General features: G+C 37.1%; 1 protein-coding gene across 2 annotated transcripts; it reads left to right on the plus strand.

The window, feature by feature from the left end:
* The first annotated feature begins 962 nt into the window (after nt 1-962).
* Nucleotides 963-17,954, plus strand: WARS (tryptophanyl-tRNA synthetase). Of its 2 annotated transcripts, none has more exons than XM_026050417.1 (11): nt 963-1,042; nt 2,530-2,763; nt 3,798-4,002; nt 8,654-8,762; nt 9,667-9,786; nt 10,082-10,264; nt 10,813-10,913; nt 12,052-12,164; nt 13,267-13,440; nt 15,190-15,330; nt 16,113-17,954. In XM_026050417.1, exons 2-11 carry the CDS (start codon nt 2,650-2,652, stop codon nt 16,269-16,271), a joined length of 1,419 nt encoding a protein of 472 aa, XP_025906202.1. In that variant the 5' UTR covers nt 963-1,042; nt 2,530-2,649; the 3' UTR covers nt 16,272-17,954. The 2 variants fall into 2 exon arrangements, with proteins under 2 accessions (XP_025906202.1, XP_025906204.1); XM_026050419.1 differs by having other exon boundaries at nt 972-1,032.
* Nucleotides 17,955-19,971: the final 2,017 nt, after the last annotated feature.

Below are 19,971 nucleotides of genomic sequence, written 5' to 3' on the forward strand. Positions count from 1 at the left end.
GGGAGGGCGCTGGGAGAGCGGGCCGGGCCGGGGAGGGCCGGGGAGGGCAGGGCGCGGTGGGGGACTGGGGTGTCGCCGCCCGGGCGCGGAGCGGGGCCCGGCCTGTGCGGCAGGCGGGCAGCGCCGCCCGTGCCGGTGCCGGTGCCGGTATCGGTGCGGGGACCGGATCGCGCTCGAGGTTTCCACGAGTAAATTAATGGTTGGTCTGCGCGAGGTGCTGTGAAAGGCAGCGCGTGTCGAGTGGTGCCCAGGGCTCCTTTCCTGTGGTATCTGTCGCTAAGCCGCCTGCTTTGGTTTCATCTTTCCCTCTTCGTTTTATTTCGAAGGGGATGGGTGCATTCTGCAGGTCTTAGGCTAATGTTTAGGTACTTCCTTCCATTCCTCCATGGAATTCAATGAAAAGTCATTGCTCTTGTAGTGCGGCTTTCTTTGGAAGTTATAATGTATCTTCATGCAGTGTTTGTTACAAAGAAGCACTTCTTAATGTATTTCCCTATTCTTTGTTTCCCACTCTTAACAAAAAATACAATTTTCCAGTATTAGGGATTAGGTAACTAGAGATAAGGTTAGCGGTCTGTATTTTCCAGCATTCTACCATCCCGATACCTCCCCGCCTCTTGCTGCATCAACTACATTAGTTTTGCTGCTTCCTGCCAAAAATGTGTTGTCATTTGGGAATGTTTGCTCAGCTTAAAAGCATAAAAGCTTTTCAGAAAAGAGACAATTTTTCGGTAAGAACGTACATTCCAGAATTAAGGTAAAAGCCCCCCCCAGGCACGATTTGTTTATCAGCAAATAATAATTCCTAGTTCTTTTTTTGTTGTTGCTCTTTGGGTATTTTTTTGATGGTGGGGGGGGTGTTTTGTTTGTTTGTTTGCAAAACTTGAAGCCAGCAAGTGTAGCTGTGATATTTCTTCAGAAAGATTATGTGTTAGTTTCATAAATCTTTTCTGGTGTGGATTTACTCTATATATTCCTTTTTCTAGGTAAATAACTTGTGCCCATGATAAAGAGGAAAATACCAGTATCCAAGTAGGTAAATGTAAGTTCATTATAGAATATGTGAGATAATTATTTGATATGTTTCAAATTGCCTCTTTAAAATTTGAACTGTTAGAGTTCAAATAATCAAGCTCCAAGGGATCGATATTAGGTTCCAGACTTAAAGATCACTGATAATGTTCTAGTCAGTCTTATTTTAGTCGATTATGTTATTTACATTTTGTATCAATGTCTGTGTTAATATCCTAAGCAAACAAAATTAGCAACTTTCTAACTGGTGTTCAACCGAAGCTGAAATTTGGGAACACTGCAGCTGTCTAACAAACAGCAAGACCTCCTTCGAATTTGTAGGCATTGGCAGTTTAAATATGTACTTTGTAAATATAGCCAAGGTTGCAGCTAGCTTGATTATTTTATAAAGGAAGGTTGTATACAGTGCTGTAAAGCTAATGCGAATGTTATAGACTTTTTATTGTTGTGGCAAAGGGGAACCAAATGAGTGTGATTTTTATTAATAGCTTTTATGATTTACTTGAGTTAAGTCTGTAAATCCAATCTATTCATGTGGGCATGTATCAGAAGTGTGTTAGGGAGTCTCTCCAAGGTTCTAGAATAGTTTAATCTGAACTTATATCTCTCTCCAAAAAAATACTTTGCTTACTTTAAGGTTCATCTTTTCAGAGGAATAGAAATGACAGTGGTCGCAGAGCACAAATTCTCCTACAATTACATTTCGTGTGAAATCTTTAATGGGCAGCCTGCTGCATATATTATAATAGACCTAATTACACCATCATGAGAAAGAGGCTTTCAGTGACTGTTTTAGTGTCTCTGAACTTTCAAGTAACTCTCTTTGAAAAAAAACCAGCGTCCGCATAATTTGTTGGAAGTCAAGGCATTTAACTGATGCAAAATCTTCCTACATGGACTAAAATGTGGGCACAGCAAGATAGACAATGCCTACGGTGAATGCTGTTTTTCGAACACATCACTCTTTGCAGCTCAGTAAGAGCCCAACTTACCCTTCCAAGTTGCATTACATCAGGTAACTTTTGAAATGTTAGAAGAAGAAATTCCCGTGGCAACAGAAATTGCTGTGTCACTGTACATATGTAATATAATAAAATGGAAGTTAATCCAGTGTAATCCATATCACATGAACTTCCCTCTTTGAAATACTAGGGTATCTGCTAAGAGGTATATTAACTAGTATTAAATGAAGGAGAATTTATTTATGACACATTTATATATCTTAACTAAAGGGATGAAGATCAGTATGTGATGTAGAGCAGTAATAACCTTACTGGTTTTAATGTGATTCATAATTAAAATTGTGTGCTTGCTTAAGCATATGTTATTTAGCATTCTGTATTTTGTGAATTACTCTGTTGTAAGCTATGCAGTTACAGGTTTCCATAGTCTTTAAATAGATAGAATTAAGTATGAGGTCAATATATTTTTAATCCAGCATTCTAGTCCTGAAGATATGCATATAAGAATAAAACACACTATTTATTTACCCTACAGTTCTCCTTCATTTTGCTGCTGCTGTTTTGAATCTACAAGCTGAAAAACTGGAAGACTTATCTGAAGAAGATTTAACTGAATTATTCCTGTAAATAAAAAGACCTTTTACACTCCTGGAAAATGGCTGATATTGAGAACTGTGATTTGAAATCTTTGAGTCCACTTCAACTGTTTGAAAAAGTAACTGAGCAAGGAGAAAAAGTCAGAGCCCTAAAAGCAGGAAAAGCACCAAAGGTATTTTCATTTCTATTGTTGAACTCCTCATTTTTAAGCTTAGATCTATCTATAAGTGGCATTAAAAACTATAGTTATTCGGAAATCTCTACTACAATAAGAATAAATAAATAAATAAATGTCCATTATGTCCTCTTTGGATGTGCCCGGAGCAAAGTATTCCTTAGCAAGGGCAAAGTTTTTACCCCTGAAGCAAGAACAGAGCTGTATGCTTAAATGTCTGCTCTAGCCAACTGCCACGCTGTGTGAAGCTGTTTGGTTTCACATGAAGTTTGTATTACATTCTGCTTTGCTTTTAAATTATTTGTTGAAATCTTTCTACATGCATTATAGTACATCATGGCAACTATTATTTTTCTGTAGCTATACTGACAATTTCTGCTTGGTCTCCCTTAAGTAATCTAGTACCTTGCCATTAATTCCGTTAGTTTCAAGTTCCCTATTCTGTCATGGGTACATTGACAAAGAGAGCTCATTTTTAATATGGGCTGATTATGGGTGGGGAATGCTTGTGGGAATGAGCCTTTGAAACTGGTAGTCAAATAAAACTTTGAAATATTTATGCCTTGAGTGAGGTGCTACAATAAACATCTGTTAAAAAAAGTCATAACACTGAAAGTTGTTCTTATTCTTCATGTTCTTGTTTTTCTTCAAGTCTACCAGTGAATTATAAAAATTAAGTCATTTTAAGGTGAGCTACTGCAAGATAAGTTCTAATCAAGTAAATTAGATAACAATTTATATTATAGCTAAATAGCTTCTCATTTATGATTATTATACCTCTGAATATCAAGTTTTTTTTTTTTTTACCTCAAGCACAAATGGAAAGGTTAGGCAGAGAGATTTTAAATATCTTGCCAATGGTGATACTCGAAATTCTAATCTTTAGGAAACTGCTTTTCCTCTGTTGGGCATTGATACTGCAAACATATACATGGTGTAAAGGCTTAATTTACACTTTATTTATAAGTGAAAACACTGGTGCTGTAGCTCTTGAGTATATTAAACATCTCCTTTTTTTTTCCTTTATTTAGGATGAAATTGATGCAGCAGTGAGGATGCTGCTGTCACTAAAACTGTCATATAAAACAGCAACAGGACAAGATTATCAAGCAGGCTTGCCTCCGAGAGATCTTGCATCAATAAACAATTGTACTAAAGAAGAGAGTGAGGACCTTGTGGACCCCTGGACTGTGCAGACCTCAAATGCTAAGGGCGTGGATTATGACAAACTCATAGGTATAACTTCTTTCTTTACTGTTACTAGTGAATTTCTGTAAAGTGATTCTGATGATCACAAATAGCAAAAGATCATCAATTCAAAACCATGGTCATGGAATAGACAAGTTTTAATTTATGTTTAATCTCAGCATTCACTTGTCTAAAGAATTTGCTGGAGTTGAAAATGCCTTAGGAAAGGCTTTCCTATGGGAGACTTAAATAGATTGCAAAGAACTTTCAGGATTAACATAAGTGTCACTCACAATTCACTTTTAGCATAAGGATTGTTATTAGAAGTTATATTAATGAAGAAACCATTAATGAGTAACTGAATTTTTGGTGGCTGTGATACAGAAAAGTAATAGTAGGAAGCCTGACCATAGCTATTATTCTACCTATGACTTGACATTCCCATTAGGTAGGGCAGAGTCGACCAAAAAGTAGTGTAGAAATCTAAGTGACTACATGGCAAGACACTATCAAGTATCTAAGGGCAGTTTGGGATCGAAAAGATACAGCTTGCACAGAAAATAATCCTCTAATGGAAAATATTTTAGATTGAGATATTACAAAACTTGGGAAGTTTGCAAACTTAAGAAACAATGGTTATGTTAATATTCTTATTTGATTTGTAGCTATTTTCATAAGTTGTTAGGATCTGTATTACAGAAATAGGTGACAAAACTGGTTATTCATGATGTTTTTGTCCTTTTAAGACAATTTGTCAACCTCCAAACCATGATAAGTGCTTCAATGAAAATTCTTTAATGGTATTAAACTTCTGATGTCTACTTAGTAGCTTGTTTCTAATCATCGACCATATAACCTTATGTAGCTGTAACCTTATATTAGCACTTGAGAGCTGAATTTCTAGTTGTCAACTTTTTTTTTTTTTTTTTTTGAGTGAATGTGACACTCATGTAAGGTCATGTCAAATGAGTGTGTTTATTGGTTTAGTCTGCAAAAGGCTATCGGAAAAATATATTGGAAAGGGAGAAGTATCCTAAGAAATATGTGCCACCATGGAGGAGAGGGAAGAAAGGAATTATTAAAATCGAGATAGACAAGATTTCTTATTTTTTTCCTTATGTAAGAGGCTTGAAGAAGGCTCAGGGTTTTCTTGAAGGGGTTTCTAATGCTTGTAGAGAAGTGAGGAGAGTAAATTCCCTGCCACAATCTTGAGGTCTTTTTGAGAATGACTGATATGACTTTACTGTGAATAAATTAAGCAAAAACAGTGTCCTTTTTTCCAGGAATAGGTGCTCTGTGTGTGTGTGTGTGTGTGTGTGTGTGTGCACACATGTTCTCCCTTTTGACTTGCCCTCCAATACTGGATTAGATTGAAGGGTTTTTCCACACTTAAACTGATTGGTGAATTTGGTGGATGAGTCATTTAGCTTGTTCTAACTGATATGTTAGAAATTTTTCAAAGAATGCGAGCTGCTCCAGGAAGTAAAGCAGATAATGTTTGCTATTGATAAACTTCCTCTTTACTTGAAATATATATATATATAGATAGGTAGATATAGTCCAAGAATTTGATATCTGATAGCTCTTACAGTAAAAGGAAACGAACAGTCCATGTATTTATTAATAGTACCAGGGAAGGGTGCCATTGTGTTTGTGTATATGCAGATGTAAAAGAATGAAAGTCTAAAAAAAGAAAGCATTTTAATTGAAAGGAACATTTTCTCAAATTGTTGTCCTGGCCGTGCACTTGCTCACACACCAAAACAGCCTGCAAATATTGTGGGAAGAAAGCTTATGTCAGCAGAGTACTAGAGATGAGCATCCCTAGAGAATGCAGGGTTTTTGTCTTGAGAATGAGTGAAGAAAAGATGAGTAACAAAGAGGAATGCTAGACTGCTGATACTGACACAGAATCACAGAATGGTTGAGGTTGGAAGGGACCCCTGGAGACCATCTAGCCCAATCCCCCTGCTCAGAGCAGAGACATCTCAGGATCTTGTCCAGTTAGGTTTTGAGTATCTCCAAGGAGGAAGACTTTACAAGCATTCTGGGCACCCTGTTCCAATGTTCAGCATCTCTCACAATACATTTTTTTTTTTTTTTTTTTGTTATGTTTTAATTGAATTTTCTGTTGTTCAGTTTGTGCCCATTACCTCTTGTCCTTTCACTGCCACAACTGAGGATAGTCTGACTCCTCCTTCCTCTTCTCCCACCACTCTCTCCAACAGGCAATCCTACATGTGGATAAATGACCTCTGAGCATTTGAGCCTTTTCTTCTCCGGGCTGAGCAATCCCGGCTATCTCCGATTCTCTCAGCGTGTTACACATGCTCCAAGCCTTAATCATCTTTGTGGCCCTTTATTGGACTTGCTCCAGTATATCCATGTCCTTCTTGTTCTGCAGGACTCACAACCGGACACCATGCTGTAGATGTGGCTTCCCAAGTGCTAAGTAGAGGGAAGGATTGTCTCCCTTGATCGCCCTTGACCTGCTGATAACGCTCTTCTTAAGGCAGCCCAAGGGACTGTTAGTCTTACTGCAATGGTGAATTTCTGGGTCACCTTCAACAACTTGTCCACCAGGCCCTTCTCTGCAAAGCTCTGCAGCCAGCTGTTACTAGGAGTTACTTCTGCCCAGAGCAGGACTTTGCATTTCCTATATTGAACTTCTTTAGATTCCCATCTGCTTATTTCTCCAACCTGCTGAGATACCTTTGAATACCAGTACAAACATCTGGTGTACCAACCACTGTTCCCAGTCTCATATCATTTGCAAATTTGCTTAGGGTGCACTCTGGCTGCTTGACCAGGTCGTTCATGAAGATACTAAATTGTATTTGCCGCAGTATCAACTTGCAAAGTTCATTGCTGCTGACTGGCCTCCAGCTGGACTTTGTGCCGCTGAGCGCAACCCTTTGAGCCCTGCGATTTAGCAAGTTCTTAGTCCTCCCCACTGTCCATTTATCTAATCAGCACTTTAGCAGTTTATTTGTAAGGATGTTAGAGGAGACAGTGTGAAAGCCTTACCAAACTTGAGATAAGCAATATCCACCTCATTCCCTGTGCACACTGAGCTAGTCCCCTCATTGTGACTGTCTGTTTGCAGGCCAGGAATGCTTTACTTTTCCGAACTACTCACAGTCACTTTCTTGTCTTCACTGTGTTTGGAAACAGTTTATTTTCTCAGTTGTCTTCTCAGGGATGCTGGTGAAGCTGACCAGCCTATAGTTCCCAGATCCTCCTTCTTGCCCTTCCAGCAGATTCACAATGCCATTTGCTCTCTTCCAGTCCTCAGGGACCTCTGCAGGTCTCCATGACCTTTCAAAGACTATTGAGAATGACTTGGTCAGTAAAGTTACTGCGTAACTAAAACTACTGCCTTTTAGTTTTCTGTATTCCAGTGTATCCTGACAGTGGTGAAAGAGGAAAACTGCACAGTAAATTTTAGCAACACAGCCATCGTTTTGAAAACAGCAGAACAGGCTGTTCAGCTTTCAGGACTTACCTTGCAGACAGTAAACCAAAAAACTTGTCTTGGTGAAAGCCAGAAAATTATAAAAATTATAAAGCTTATTAGGGAGGATTTGTCCTTGTAAGCAGCTGTCTAGGAAGGTAGAGTCTCTCTGTATAGAGCTTCTGAAAAGTGCTAAACTCCTCCAGTTTAAGATGTTTCAAGTAGAACAGATCCAATATATATAGAAAAGAGTACCTGTTAAATCTGTAAAAGGACATCATTAACTGTCTGTCTCATCACTTGAACTGCATTTGTATCTGTTAGAATTCATGTTAAGATACTGGAAATATATATAGTACAATTCAGCTGTATTGCACATTTTTATAAACCAGCATTATCTTTCAAAATAAAAATCTGAAATCTTCAGCTGTTAGTATAGAAAGAGGAATAATAGACCCCCTCAGAAAGTATGAGCATAGGAAGAATCAGGGAAAAATATTTAGTTTTAATAGGAAAGAAGAGGCTAGAGAAAGAAGAGGCACTCCAAGAATGTTCATGCATGTTATTCAGGCATTTGCTGAATAGCATTCTATATGACAGAGAGCTTTTTGGCCATTTCTTATGGTGCTATACAAACATTTCCAGGGTGACTAACCCTATTTAGTCTGGACATTTTTCATAGTTTTTGTAAGGTTAGTTAGTCTCTTACCAGTTGTTATTGTTTTGCTGAACACTTTCATCTCCTTTTGAACTCTGTTAATATTCATCCAGATTTGAATTTTACTTTGCTGTTTTTCTAATGCCTTTTATTTGATAGGAAGAAATTAATGCAGTAATTAAAGTCTGCTCAGGAGAAGCAGATATACCTCTCCCAAACGTATGAGTTAGAGTGGTGTTGGCTGCATCACGAACCAGCATTTTTCTTTTTTAGTGGCATTTGCTTTAATCAATGGATGGCTTCTGTGCTTGCTTTGTATGATTCCTTGCTAGAGCAAATGAGCAATTCCCTCCACGTGGAAGGGATGAACAATTGCGAGTAAGAATTTGTGCCTGTTCAATAATGGTGAATGGCTCCATTTTCACCTCCTATTTGGTAATGAATTTGTATATAATCAGTTAATTTCAATTTACTACAAAGTCTTGTAGTAATGTAAGGGCATAACCACTAATTCTAGAAGAAAATGAAATGGGTGCAGAGTGATTTGGTTACAGCTGCATTTCCGTTTTACTTTTTTATTATTGTAGTTCGATTTGGCAGCAGTAAAATTGACACAGATCTGATTAATCGAATAGAAAGAGCTATTGGGCAAAAACCACACCGCTTTCTACGCAGAGGAATCTTTTTTTCTCATAGGTGAGTTTCTTTACTTTTTAAAACCTAAAAACCAGATTAGATTTTTTTTTTTTTTTTGTGAGTGCTATAAGGAAAAAACTTTTTTTTAGTACATGTCAGTTTCTGATATGACCTCATTAATTATAAAATATAATTATATTATTTATATTTTATATTATAATTATATTAATTATAAAATTACACACACATATATATATATGTGTGTGTGTGTGTGTGTGTGCATATATATATATATATATATATACACATATATATGTAGGGATTTTTTCCTTTGTCCAGGTTCCAGTTTGACTCAGTGTTTTAGCAGCCAGGTAGTGAAACTGGCCTAGCAGAATAAGAAAACGCCAGCGTCCACATGAAGTCACTGCTGAGTCCAGCCACGGTGTGGGACACTCATGCAGTACCTGTGTGGTTGTGTGGAAAAGGCTCAAGGAATTAGGTTGAGCCTTCCAGCCTTCCAGTGTTCTGCATTCTGCAATGTTGTGCACAGCATAACTGCCAGCGCATGGGGTCTTCTGGCCCCTCCAGAGGTTATTCCCAGTAGCTTGTCTGGATATGACACCATTTCTGGGACAGGAGAAACTTCAGCTGTGGAGATATGAGCTGAATCATCCTCCTTCACTTTGGCAACAGGAAATGTTGCCCAGGCCTGTTTTGTTAGATTTTATATCCAATGAAGTAATTTTAAGAGTTTTTTTTGTTGTTGTTGTTTTGGTTGGTTGGTTTATCTTGTGGATTTTTTTTCCCCATATGTTCACTGGAGCTGGATATGCTTGCTGTATATCTTTAATTGATAAATACATTTGGTTTTAAACACACTCAAAATTTGAATAGAAACTTTTTCCTATTTCTTCTTAATTTTTGTAAGAAATGTTTCATATTCTCTCTTTTTTTTTTTCTTTAGAGATATGGACCAAGTCCTTCATGCTTATGAAAATAAGAAGTCCTTTTACCTTTATACTGGCAGAGGCCCTTCCTCACAGGCAATGCATGTTGGTCATCTAATCCCGTTTATATTCACAAAGTAAGTTATTTCAACCATTCATGTTAATCAAAAAATATTTTTCTAAGAAAATACTGACTAAAGTTTGCAGAACTACTAAAATAATACATTGTAATGAGTTCCATTTATTTGAGATGAATATTAAGTACATGAAAAAGTTTATGCAATCATAACTGTTCACACAGGCACAAGTCCATATGGTACAAAGATAATAAAAGCAGATATTTCTGTTTAACTGTATGAAAAATATTTTATCCATGTGATTTATGTCTTCATTTTAACTTATTCTGAGCTAAAATCTCTCTGCTTTTATTAGATGGCTGCAAGAAGTATTTGATGTTCCCTTAGTTGTGCAGTTAACTGATGATGAGAAATACCTTTGGAAGGACCTGACAACTGAGAAGGCACATGAATATGCTATAGAGAATGCAAAAGACATTATTGCATGTGGTTTTGATGTCAATAAAACCTTTATCTTTTCTGATTTAGACTACTTGGGGTAAGTATAAGATTGCTTTACAGCACTGCAGCTTTGATAGCAGTATAGATAAATATATGTGGATTTGAAAGCTTCAAGATAAGGTGCATAATATTTAAAATAGAATTTTTTTTTTTTGGCTATCAACATATTTTAGACATATTCTCCTTACATTCTTCTGTTTAATATATGAACAAGAATTCATGTGCGTAATGCTCAAGCCTAAATTAAAAACATATACATACATATATATATATACATATATATATATATATATAAAAAAAAATCCTAAACCACTAAGAAATTTCCAGATTGTTTTAGTTAAGATGGTATCAAGGCATTTGAGATGTGTTTACACTTTATCTGAGTTATATTTTTTTTTAAAAAAAAAGGGGGTTTCAGCACCTTTTTATGGTCAATTAGCTTAATATAACATGACACGTTATTATTTGAACTTTCAGTAAAGTTTAAACAAGATTTTAGAAAAGAAGCTGCTGTGAGAAGGCAGTTCTAGAAGGAAGTTTCTGCTTTTGACTCCTCTTTTTATTTTTCCACTTCCTTTCTCACAGGACAAGTACAGGATTCTACAAAAACATCGTCAAAGTTCAGAAGCATGTTACATTTAACCAAGTGAAAGGAATCTTTGGCTTTACAGACAGTGATTGCATTGGTAGGAAATAATACAGACTTCTGGAAGGGATGCCTGGTTTCACTCTCTGTAGAACTGTTTAAAAAATTATGTAAACAGATTATGATCTCCTCTTCATATAACAAAGAGAAAAAACAAGAAACATATTTCTTAGCTGATTCTATTGAAAACATTTTGGAGTGAAAGAATGAAAACTGCTTTCTGGCCTTAGTAACAGTGAAGTACAAAGCACGGAAGGGTCCAGGATACAGAAAAAAAAAAAAAAATTTTTTGGTTTTTTTTTTGTAAATATTACTGCAATATTCAGCAATGCTTCCCAGAAGTTTCCATTATAAAATAATATAGAAGCTTTTCTCCAGGAAAAAATTAATCTGTTATTATACACACAAAAAAAACCAAAAGATAAAGAGGAGCTCAAAAGCCCAGTTATCAAGGTGCTTGGGTAACTCTTTCTTTCTTTTATTTCACCATAACTGCACATTACTATGGCATTGGCCCCAGACAGCTTCTGTGTCAAAGATGTCATTAAAACATTGAGATTCCTGAGCAGTAGCATCATCCTGTGCTCAGTAAGCAGCCCAGCAGCAGCTTTTCAGCCTCCCCTGTTGCCAAGGAACTGATTCCTACCAGTGTCATGCCTTGCCAGTATGCTGTAAAATGCTAGTGTTGTGGTGATGGCTTCTTTCCATACTTGGAAAAAAATCTTTTGTTACTATTCAGTTCTGAGACTTTTGATCATGGAATCAGTTTGGTCACTCTACAGTTAAGCAGAGTGTAATCATTCTCTCACAAAGGAGAATGAGCAGTTCATTAGAGTGGTGATATAGTTGAGTATGTTTCTGAGAATGGTAGCTACTTGGAGAGGAGAAATGTGAGGCAGATAAGTTTGCATTTGCTAATAAACCTTTTCCTGGCCCTCTATTTTTACAGCTAATCTTCTTTCATCATTTCTGTGTTAGTTGAAGGTGTAGTGAGATCATAGAAAGTGAAGATGGGCACTTTTTCTCAAATGAGAGAACACTGCATGATAAAGACAGGAGTTGATCTCCAGCTGAGCATCTGAATGATTCAGTTACGTGCTATGTATTTCAAAAGGCTTCTCTTTTATCACTGCATCTTTTGACTTTGTCTAAGCTTTTTCAAATGCGTTATTTTCTAGGAAAGATCAGCTTCCCTGCTATCCAAGCTGCTCCATCATTCAGTTCATCATTTCCACAGATCTTCAATGGCAAGGAGAACATTCAGTGTCTTATTCCGTGTGCTATTGACCAGGTTAAAAATAATATTTACTTAATTTTTTTATTTCATGTATTTGCTCTTTTTTTTTTCCTAATGTGTCCTTCAAAATTCATAGTGCTATATCGAAATATCTATGAAAGTCCCTCTGAATACCTTTCTTGAGAAGAGGCTGGAGAGCTAAAAGGCTGTTGTGCTGCGTCCTGACAAAGACGAAGGCTTTCATAACCTCCTGAATCATGGATTCATATATTACTCATTCTTGTCAGTCTTGGGCTGATCTTGATCTCAGCCTTGTTCACAGTGCACTGATATCTCTGAAAGCAAACACTGTGAAATCTTCAATTATGCAAAAGCTGACAGACATGAGGATGAGAAGAAACTTCTGGACATTTCTCTGGTAACTAGGACAAGAAGTAATGGGCTTAGCTTGCAATGCAAGAGGCTCACATGGCACTCTAGGGAAAAACCTTTTATCACTAAAAATAACAAAAAACTGGGGTAGTTTTCAGAAACCTGCAGAAATCAATGATTCAGATCAAAGGAAAAAGAGAACAGACTACAGAATCTACTACAAATGAGTGGTGGTATCATTACAATAGAGAAGTATTTATTCTAGGATTCAAATTCTGTACTATCTCTGAGTCTTTAACAGTTTTGCAGGGACAGTCACCATAACATGATGTAATTACATTCATCAACCATTGCTTTACATGATAAAGCTCTTGCAGTTGGTTGAAGTGAAGGGAGCAGCACAACACTGCCAGCTTGATCAATGACTGACTTGGATTCTGAGATCACCCTTAAATACGGAGGGAGGAACCTTGCCTCTTACTCTGCAGCTATGGCCAGACTGTTAAGGATAGTTTTCACAGCTATTTGAATGTGTCTGTTAATTGAAGGAATGGGAGTATACAGTGAAAATACAGAAATAAAAAGATATTAGGGATTTTTGTTTTGTTTTTTTGTTTGTTTCTCTGGGTGGACTACCTGCCTGAAGGGAAATAGGCTATGGAACACTCTTCTTTTGTTGATACTACCTGTAAAGGCATGAACTAATGTCTAAAAGTCAGCATTAAGCAGCTTTTAAAACATGTTTTTCAACTTTATTTTGTACTTTTATTATTGATTGTTCTAGGATCCTTATTTTAGAATGACTCGCGATGTAGCACCTAGAATTGGACTTCTTAAACCAGCTTTAATGCACTCAGTCTTCTTCCCAGCCTTGCAAGGAGCACAGACAAAAATGAGTGCTAGTGATCCAAACTCTTCCATCTTCCTCACTGATTCTCCCAAACAGATCAAGACCAAGGTAAGAACACGTGGAACTTGAGAGCACAGACCTTTATAATGAAGAGCTCATGATGACAGTGACACCTTTTTAATGTTTTGTTTGAACATATTAGCATCCTTTTTCCTGTTTATTGCAAATGAATGGTAAATGTGGCTAGACATACTAAGAGTAATCTATTGCCCTGCCAGCTATACTAGCAATTCAATACTATACTATACTAGCAATACTGTAGCAATATACTACAGCTATACTAGCAATATTGGAAAAGACCGAGAAGTATCTGGGAAATTATCTAAAGGAAATTTATTATTGTAATCTTATTTCTCATATCACTATATTACAGTTCGTTTATTTGCACATTTTATTAGGATCTGTAATTTAGGTTCTAAGTTACCTATATCAATTCAAAAAAAGAGATCAGAGCATCACTCATCATTGATTAAATCATTGAAACACTGAGTCCATGAGAAATGAATGCAAGAATAATAGAGAACATTTTTTTTTATGAAACAACAAAATGCCTCCAGGCGTTCTGGCATATTGTCAGATAATAATATCAGGCCTATTTTAGAAAGTTCTTCTCACCTAAATAAGATGTATAGAATAGTGATTATATAACAAACTATAGAGATTAGGGGCATGTGAAAAAAACATAGGCTTGCAAAAATGGGAATCTAGTATGGAGATATGTGAGGTGCAGAAGTAATGTATAAAAAAATCGATTTTACAGATTCTGAAATAGTTAGGCTGTCCTACATTATAAGAATAGATGTAATGTGACAGTTGGCAGTTTATTTTCTTAAGATACTCATCACTGCATAATTATGGAATGCAATTCACTGCCACAAGGCATCTGTAACATGGTAGCTAGAAAGATTCCAAGAAGCCAACGTTGATGCACATTATAAGAATATTAAGCAATGGTAAATATGAAATAAAAATTTCCTAAGTACCAGAGCCAATAAAATCTTACTGCATATGCATGTGTTTTTATTGGCTGTTGATGATATCTGAGATCCAAATGAAAGCTCTTCTTGTCATTGGGGAAGGCTCTTCTTCCCCTTCCTGGCTATTTTCTTTAAACTTCCAGGGAGATTAGCTTCTCTTGAGAACTAACCATGTCTTTTAAATAGGCCAGTGACTTCTAAATTACCATGAATGGGATGAGCAGATAAGCTATATTTACCAGTGCAATTTGTCTGCCAAAAAGAAGCTAAAATAAATAGTCTGTACATATTCCAGTTTTAGATTGATCAATTGAGCATTTGTCTAAGGATAGTCATCGTAATCGGGGTTTTATAATCTTTAAACTGGGTTTATTGTGTTGTTTCTCTCACAGGAGGAAAAAAAGAGAGAGATAAAATGAATTTCTTTAGAATTTCTTTTAAAATTCTCCATTTCTTCTTCAGCATCATCTCTTTCAAAATGAATTTCTTGATGAAATGCATATCTCTATTTTTTCTTGTGGAAGGTACATTTCTTGTAAGCAGTTTCCCCAACAAGTAGCATCTGAAACTTTCTTGACAAATCTTATTTGGATTCTTTGTGCCCGATGCTTTGGTCTGGCTGGCCCATCTGTGGCACGTTTGCACACAGTCATTTTTCTAGGCTAGCATCCAATGACCTTCCTGCTTCAGGCCTGAGGCTCTGTGTAACCTTGTCCCGTTTACCTTTAAGCTAGGCCTTAATACAGCCCTAGCTCTTCTTTCAGTGCAATCATCTGAACTTTTATAGAAATTCTTCCATGAAATCTTTATGTCATTTCAGATTAACAAGCATGCCTTCTCTGGAGGTAGAGATACCATTGAGGAGCACAGGAAGTACGGCGGTAACTGTGATGTTGATGTGTCTTTCATGTACCTGACCTTCTTCCTAGAAGATGATGACAGGCTTGAACAACTGAAGCAGGTAGGTACCCAAGTTAAAGATAATGCAATTCCTTCCATACTGGGAGAGCAAAGCTATAACCAAGTCCTCCCAGAACCTTCCCCAAGTCCAGCAACTGTTGCAGCTTGAATTAGTGCTATGAATAGCCTTAGGATAAGAGAAAATAAGGTTGTTGTGTTCTTTTCAAACAGTAATTGAACTGCCACAGCCAGGGCTGAATGCAGTCTGCTGTTTAGCCTGTGTTTGCTGCTAAAAGGGTTTTCAATAGCAGAGATACTGAAGGGATTGCCAAGAGTGAACATGACTGCTAGTGTCAACAGAGATTCTCAGTGTCTTTGCTATAAAAAGGCTACTTTAATCACACCTAACCTCTTACCAAACTCTGTGAGAGGAAAATATGACAGGTTGTGCCTCCTGTTACACAGTGAGAGGGGGGAGAAAAAAAAAAAAAAAAAAGTAGCTCTTGGATAACTGTTATTTTGAATTGGGATTCTGGGGGGGAAAACGTGCAGACTCTTTAAAATAATTACGGGGTTTCTGAGTTAAACTCCTGTGAACGTAGCTTATCCAGCACATACAGCTTGTTATATATGAAATTGGCCAACTGGCTTAATCTTTTAATAGGCAGCAAGTAATTTTTCAAGTAACATTTTAGAAATCATAGCAGCTCATCTTATAAAGCATATGCTTATGTATGTAGACATCCAAATCCTTATTTGCCAAGGCCAGATTTTTAAATAAATTCTTGTCGCTAGGCCTCTTTTCATAAAGCACTGTATTTAGCAATCAACACTTCTTGACAGGCATACACCAGTGGGGAGCTGCTCACGGGGGAGCTGAAGAAGGTGCTTATTGAAACATTACAGCCCTTGGTAGCAGCGCATCAGGAGAGACGCAAACAGGTCACGGATGAAATGGTGAAGCAATTCATGACTCCACGGAAGCTGGCTTTTGAATTTTGAAGAAATGCCTATGTGACTTCTCACTTGATAAACCAAAATCACATACTTGTTGTCTTCTGTTGTATATCATCACTCCCTGGTTATGTACAGCCTGCTATCAGTGCTTTATAAATATTGCTTTTAGTGAGTGTGTACAATAAACATCTGAGTATGGAAAAATATGACTCGTAACTATTTAAAATCAAAATATATTAATTGAGGAATTGATTCTATACAGGACAGAATTGTCTGATCTTGCAGAGAAGCATGTCTGTCAGCACAGGACCCTATTTTATTGTATTTCATGTTGAAAATATAAATAAAATTTCCATTTTGATGCTAAAGTCTAACTTGTAAATTGTTTTAGATATATTAGTAAGAGATCGTATCTCAAACTAATAACTAACAGCTCCATTTTCTTTTGTCCTGTGTAGCTTTGTTTACATTTGATTCATGTCCTATTGGGCAACCAGGGAACCCACTGCATGCATGAAAATGATGAATGCTCTGAAGCAGATTCCATAGTGACTTAGCCTGAGGTGAGTGTAGACAGGTTGGAGGCCTGTGAGTTGAACACAGGAGATAGTGAAAATCTGGTTGACTTTCTTATCCTCTTCCTCTTCGACCTGGGGCAAATCACACAAAACTGTCTTTGCTTTCATTCCTGCAACCATAAAATTAGTCGGAATGCCTCTGAAGGGAGGAGGTGAAACAGGGTTGTAAAGTTCCTTGATGTTCTCAGGGGGAAGATATTATAAAAATGCAAATTTTAGTTTCTACTAATTGTTGAGTCATGCTGTGAGAATGAAGTCACTGCTGGACACAGTGATGTTTCTAGGGCTCTCTGTCCAGTTTTATTGCATCAGAGCATTGAAACTGGTGGTACTTGTTTTAAAATCTGCCCCAGTGAGGAAATCTACTTTGCTGAAATACCTCATGTAATACCTCATTATTTTCCTTCTTAAAAAGGACTCTTCACTGTCTCTGGTATGATTTATGGAAGAGCAATTCACATGATTAGCTAGTTTGTTTTAATATGTACAGTGCTGACTACATGCTCTTAGATCTATCTTGTATTTATATGGAATGGACAGTAGCTAACCCAGATCCATCTTATCTAAATCAAATAAAAATACCTCTGATAACACAGGTGGGCATTGATTTGTGGTATTTGCAAGTCATTTAAAATATGAAGGCACTAGAATGAGAGTGAAAGATTTAAGGTTTAAGCTTTACCAGACTGTACTGTGGAACCTAATAACTATATGTAGTCTTTTTTTCTTTAAAAAAAAAGTATTTTTAGTTTGTATTTAAGCCTTTGAAGGCAGCTAATTTTAAACTTTTTTTTTAGACTTTTTTTTACATTTTTACACAACTGAGGGAGAATTTTCAAGGCTGAGGCTTCTCAGTGACTTAAGTAGACCTTGGATCAGGCTGTTTAGTGCCTGAGAGTTTGTTGCACTATTAGTCCTGCCTGGATTGGGAGCCAGTGCGAAATGCCGCCCTTCCCACCTGCGCCAGGTCAGCACTGGCACAGACGTGTCCTGTCCAGCAACGACCTTGGCTCTCTGAGAAGCAAGCATTCGGGTGCCAGGCTGTGTGCAAGTGACTCCTGTTCATGTTATAGTTACATTTGTTATAGTTAGGTTTGTGCAAGGACCAAGGAAAGACTGAAATGCACAGCAAATTTAGCCTTATTATGCATTTCAAACTTATATTAAAGCTAGGAAGGCTTGGTTTTCTTTTATCTTCTCAGTTTACATGACCTACCACCACTAGTCTAAGGCCACTGGCTCTGATGCATTAAAGTAAATGTTTACCAATAGCCTTACCTCTCTGTTACCCATGGTCATAGTATCTTAGTGCTAACAAGTGCTTAACAGTCAGTAAATACCTTTATTTCTTTTTAAAATCATAGAGTGCTTCCTCGAAAAGCAATACACTATAAATATTGTTTACAATACACTAATAGTTTGTTGCTCTGGAATTTTCAACTTTATGTTGTCACAATCCAGTGTTGTCATCTTCGAGCTACACAAAATGGACAGCTCTTACATTGATCCTAAAGGGCTTTTACAAACCCATAGTGCAAATTTCTTTGTGAAAATTTTTCATCATTCTTGTAAGATTTGTTTCCTTAGCTAAGAATTAATTCAATTATTCAGGGGCAGAGATCAGTATGAGACAAACTCCTAATATGTTCTATTCTAACTAAACTTACAGATCAGTTTTGTAACCCAGCAATTAAAATCCGAGTGGAAAGTTCTAGAAAGGCGCATGGTAACAAGATTAATGATCATTTGCTTACTGAGAAAGCACTTTACTCCAGGACTCAGATAAATACTCACAACGTGTTATGCTTCTCAATCCTATAGAAATGATACGGTCTTAAGGGAAGCTTGGGAAATTCCTAAATTTTTTGTAATTATTATTCATATTCCAGAGGTGTTTAAAGATCATGACAGGGCAGTCCTGAAAAGCATGGGTCAAATGTCTGAGACTGCTGTTGGGTAACGTGCATTACATTTTCCTGCATTTGTTGATATGTTGTTCATCTTACTGTAATAAAAATGTAGCACAAAGTCTGTATCCAACTTCTTTTTTTTTTTTTTTTTTTTTTTGGTGGTGGTGTTGTTTTTTAACTTTTAAACGGCTTAATTTACAGTTACCATGTTTTTAATCATTCTTCCTGCCCTTTTGGGCATTGAGTCGTTCAACGGAGTTGTTCTTAGTTTTGGATTTGCTGGATTCACTGAAAATCCAAAGAGGGGCTGGTTTCAGGGCTGGGAGTTGAAATTCTGTGTGTACTGTGACCAGTTCAGAAAAACAGGGAGGTCAGTGTGACCTTTACTCGGTACTTTGATAGGTTTGGCATAAACTGGTACTTAAAGGAAGGCTGGTGCTGTGTGACTGCAGTTGTCTGAGGAGCACAGGTTCTGAAGAGCTTCCATGGCCTCTTCCATACTAAGAGCTGAAACCAGTATTTGTGACCATTGACACAAAACAGGAACTAACAGCAACGTGAAAACACAATGTTCCTTCTAAAGAAAAGTTTCCGTTTTCAAGGCCAGGAAGTTTATTACTGCAAGAAATTGTCTATACAGAAGACTGTGGTCCCTAGCAAAGTCATCCCATCAAATGTGGGGTCTTCCTTCTGCTGGCTGGCCTTCAACTAGGTAATTTATCAGCAGAAAAAGTTCTGTGATTATCAGAGTGGCAAACAGAGAAGCTGAAGGTCAAAGTAATGCAAAGAAATGAGAAAATCAGCAGCCAGGTTCTGAAATCCACAAGCCAAATGCTCAGCTTGGGTACATGGAGTTAAGACTAAGCTGTATAATACATTGGTAAACAGAAAAATAAATGTATAATACATTGTTAAACTAAAATAGAATTTTTTTAATTTATATGCCTGAATTTACAGTACTTAACACAGTTGATTCCTTTACCTGTGGATCATTGAGCTCAGTGTGACTTAGCCTCCTCAAGTGTTTGCTTTGAGACACTGTCACCAACACACTGCCTATCTCTATTTTCCCAGTAAATGCGTGCAAACCGAATGAATTGCAAAGCAGGTAGCTCCCTGAAATCAGCTGCCTAAAGAGATTACTTTCCTCTCAAATAGCACTTGTTCAGGCTGAGTGGGAACCTGCTTTTATAGGATGATGAATACACAGGGGCTTATAGAGACAGCCTCTCTCCCTGGCTTCCACAGTTTTCCCCA

This window comes from Nothoprocta perdicaria, unplaced genomic scaffold, assembly GCF_003342845.1.
Source record: "Nothoprocta perdicaria isolate Ctin4 unplaced genomic scaffold, notPer1 scaffold_69, whole genome shotgun sequence".
NCBI classification, from domain to species: domain Eukaryota; kingdom Metazoa; phylum Chordata; class Aves; order Tinamiformes; family Tinamidae; genus Nothoprocta; species Nothoprocta perdicaria.

Coding starts and splice junctions, on each gene's coding strand:
- WARS (XM_026050417.1), top strand. CDS start 2,650: ATGGCTGATATTGAGAACTGTGATTTGAAATCTTTGAGTCCACTTCAA. Junction 2,764..3,797: donor AAGCAGGAAAAGCACCAAAG/GTATTTTCATTT, acceptor TCCTTTATTTAG/GATGAAATTGATGCAGCAGT. Junction 9,787..10,081: donor ATCCCGTTTATATTCACAAA/GTAAGTTATTTC, acceptor TGCTTTTATTAG/ATGGCTGCAAGAAGTATTTG.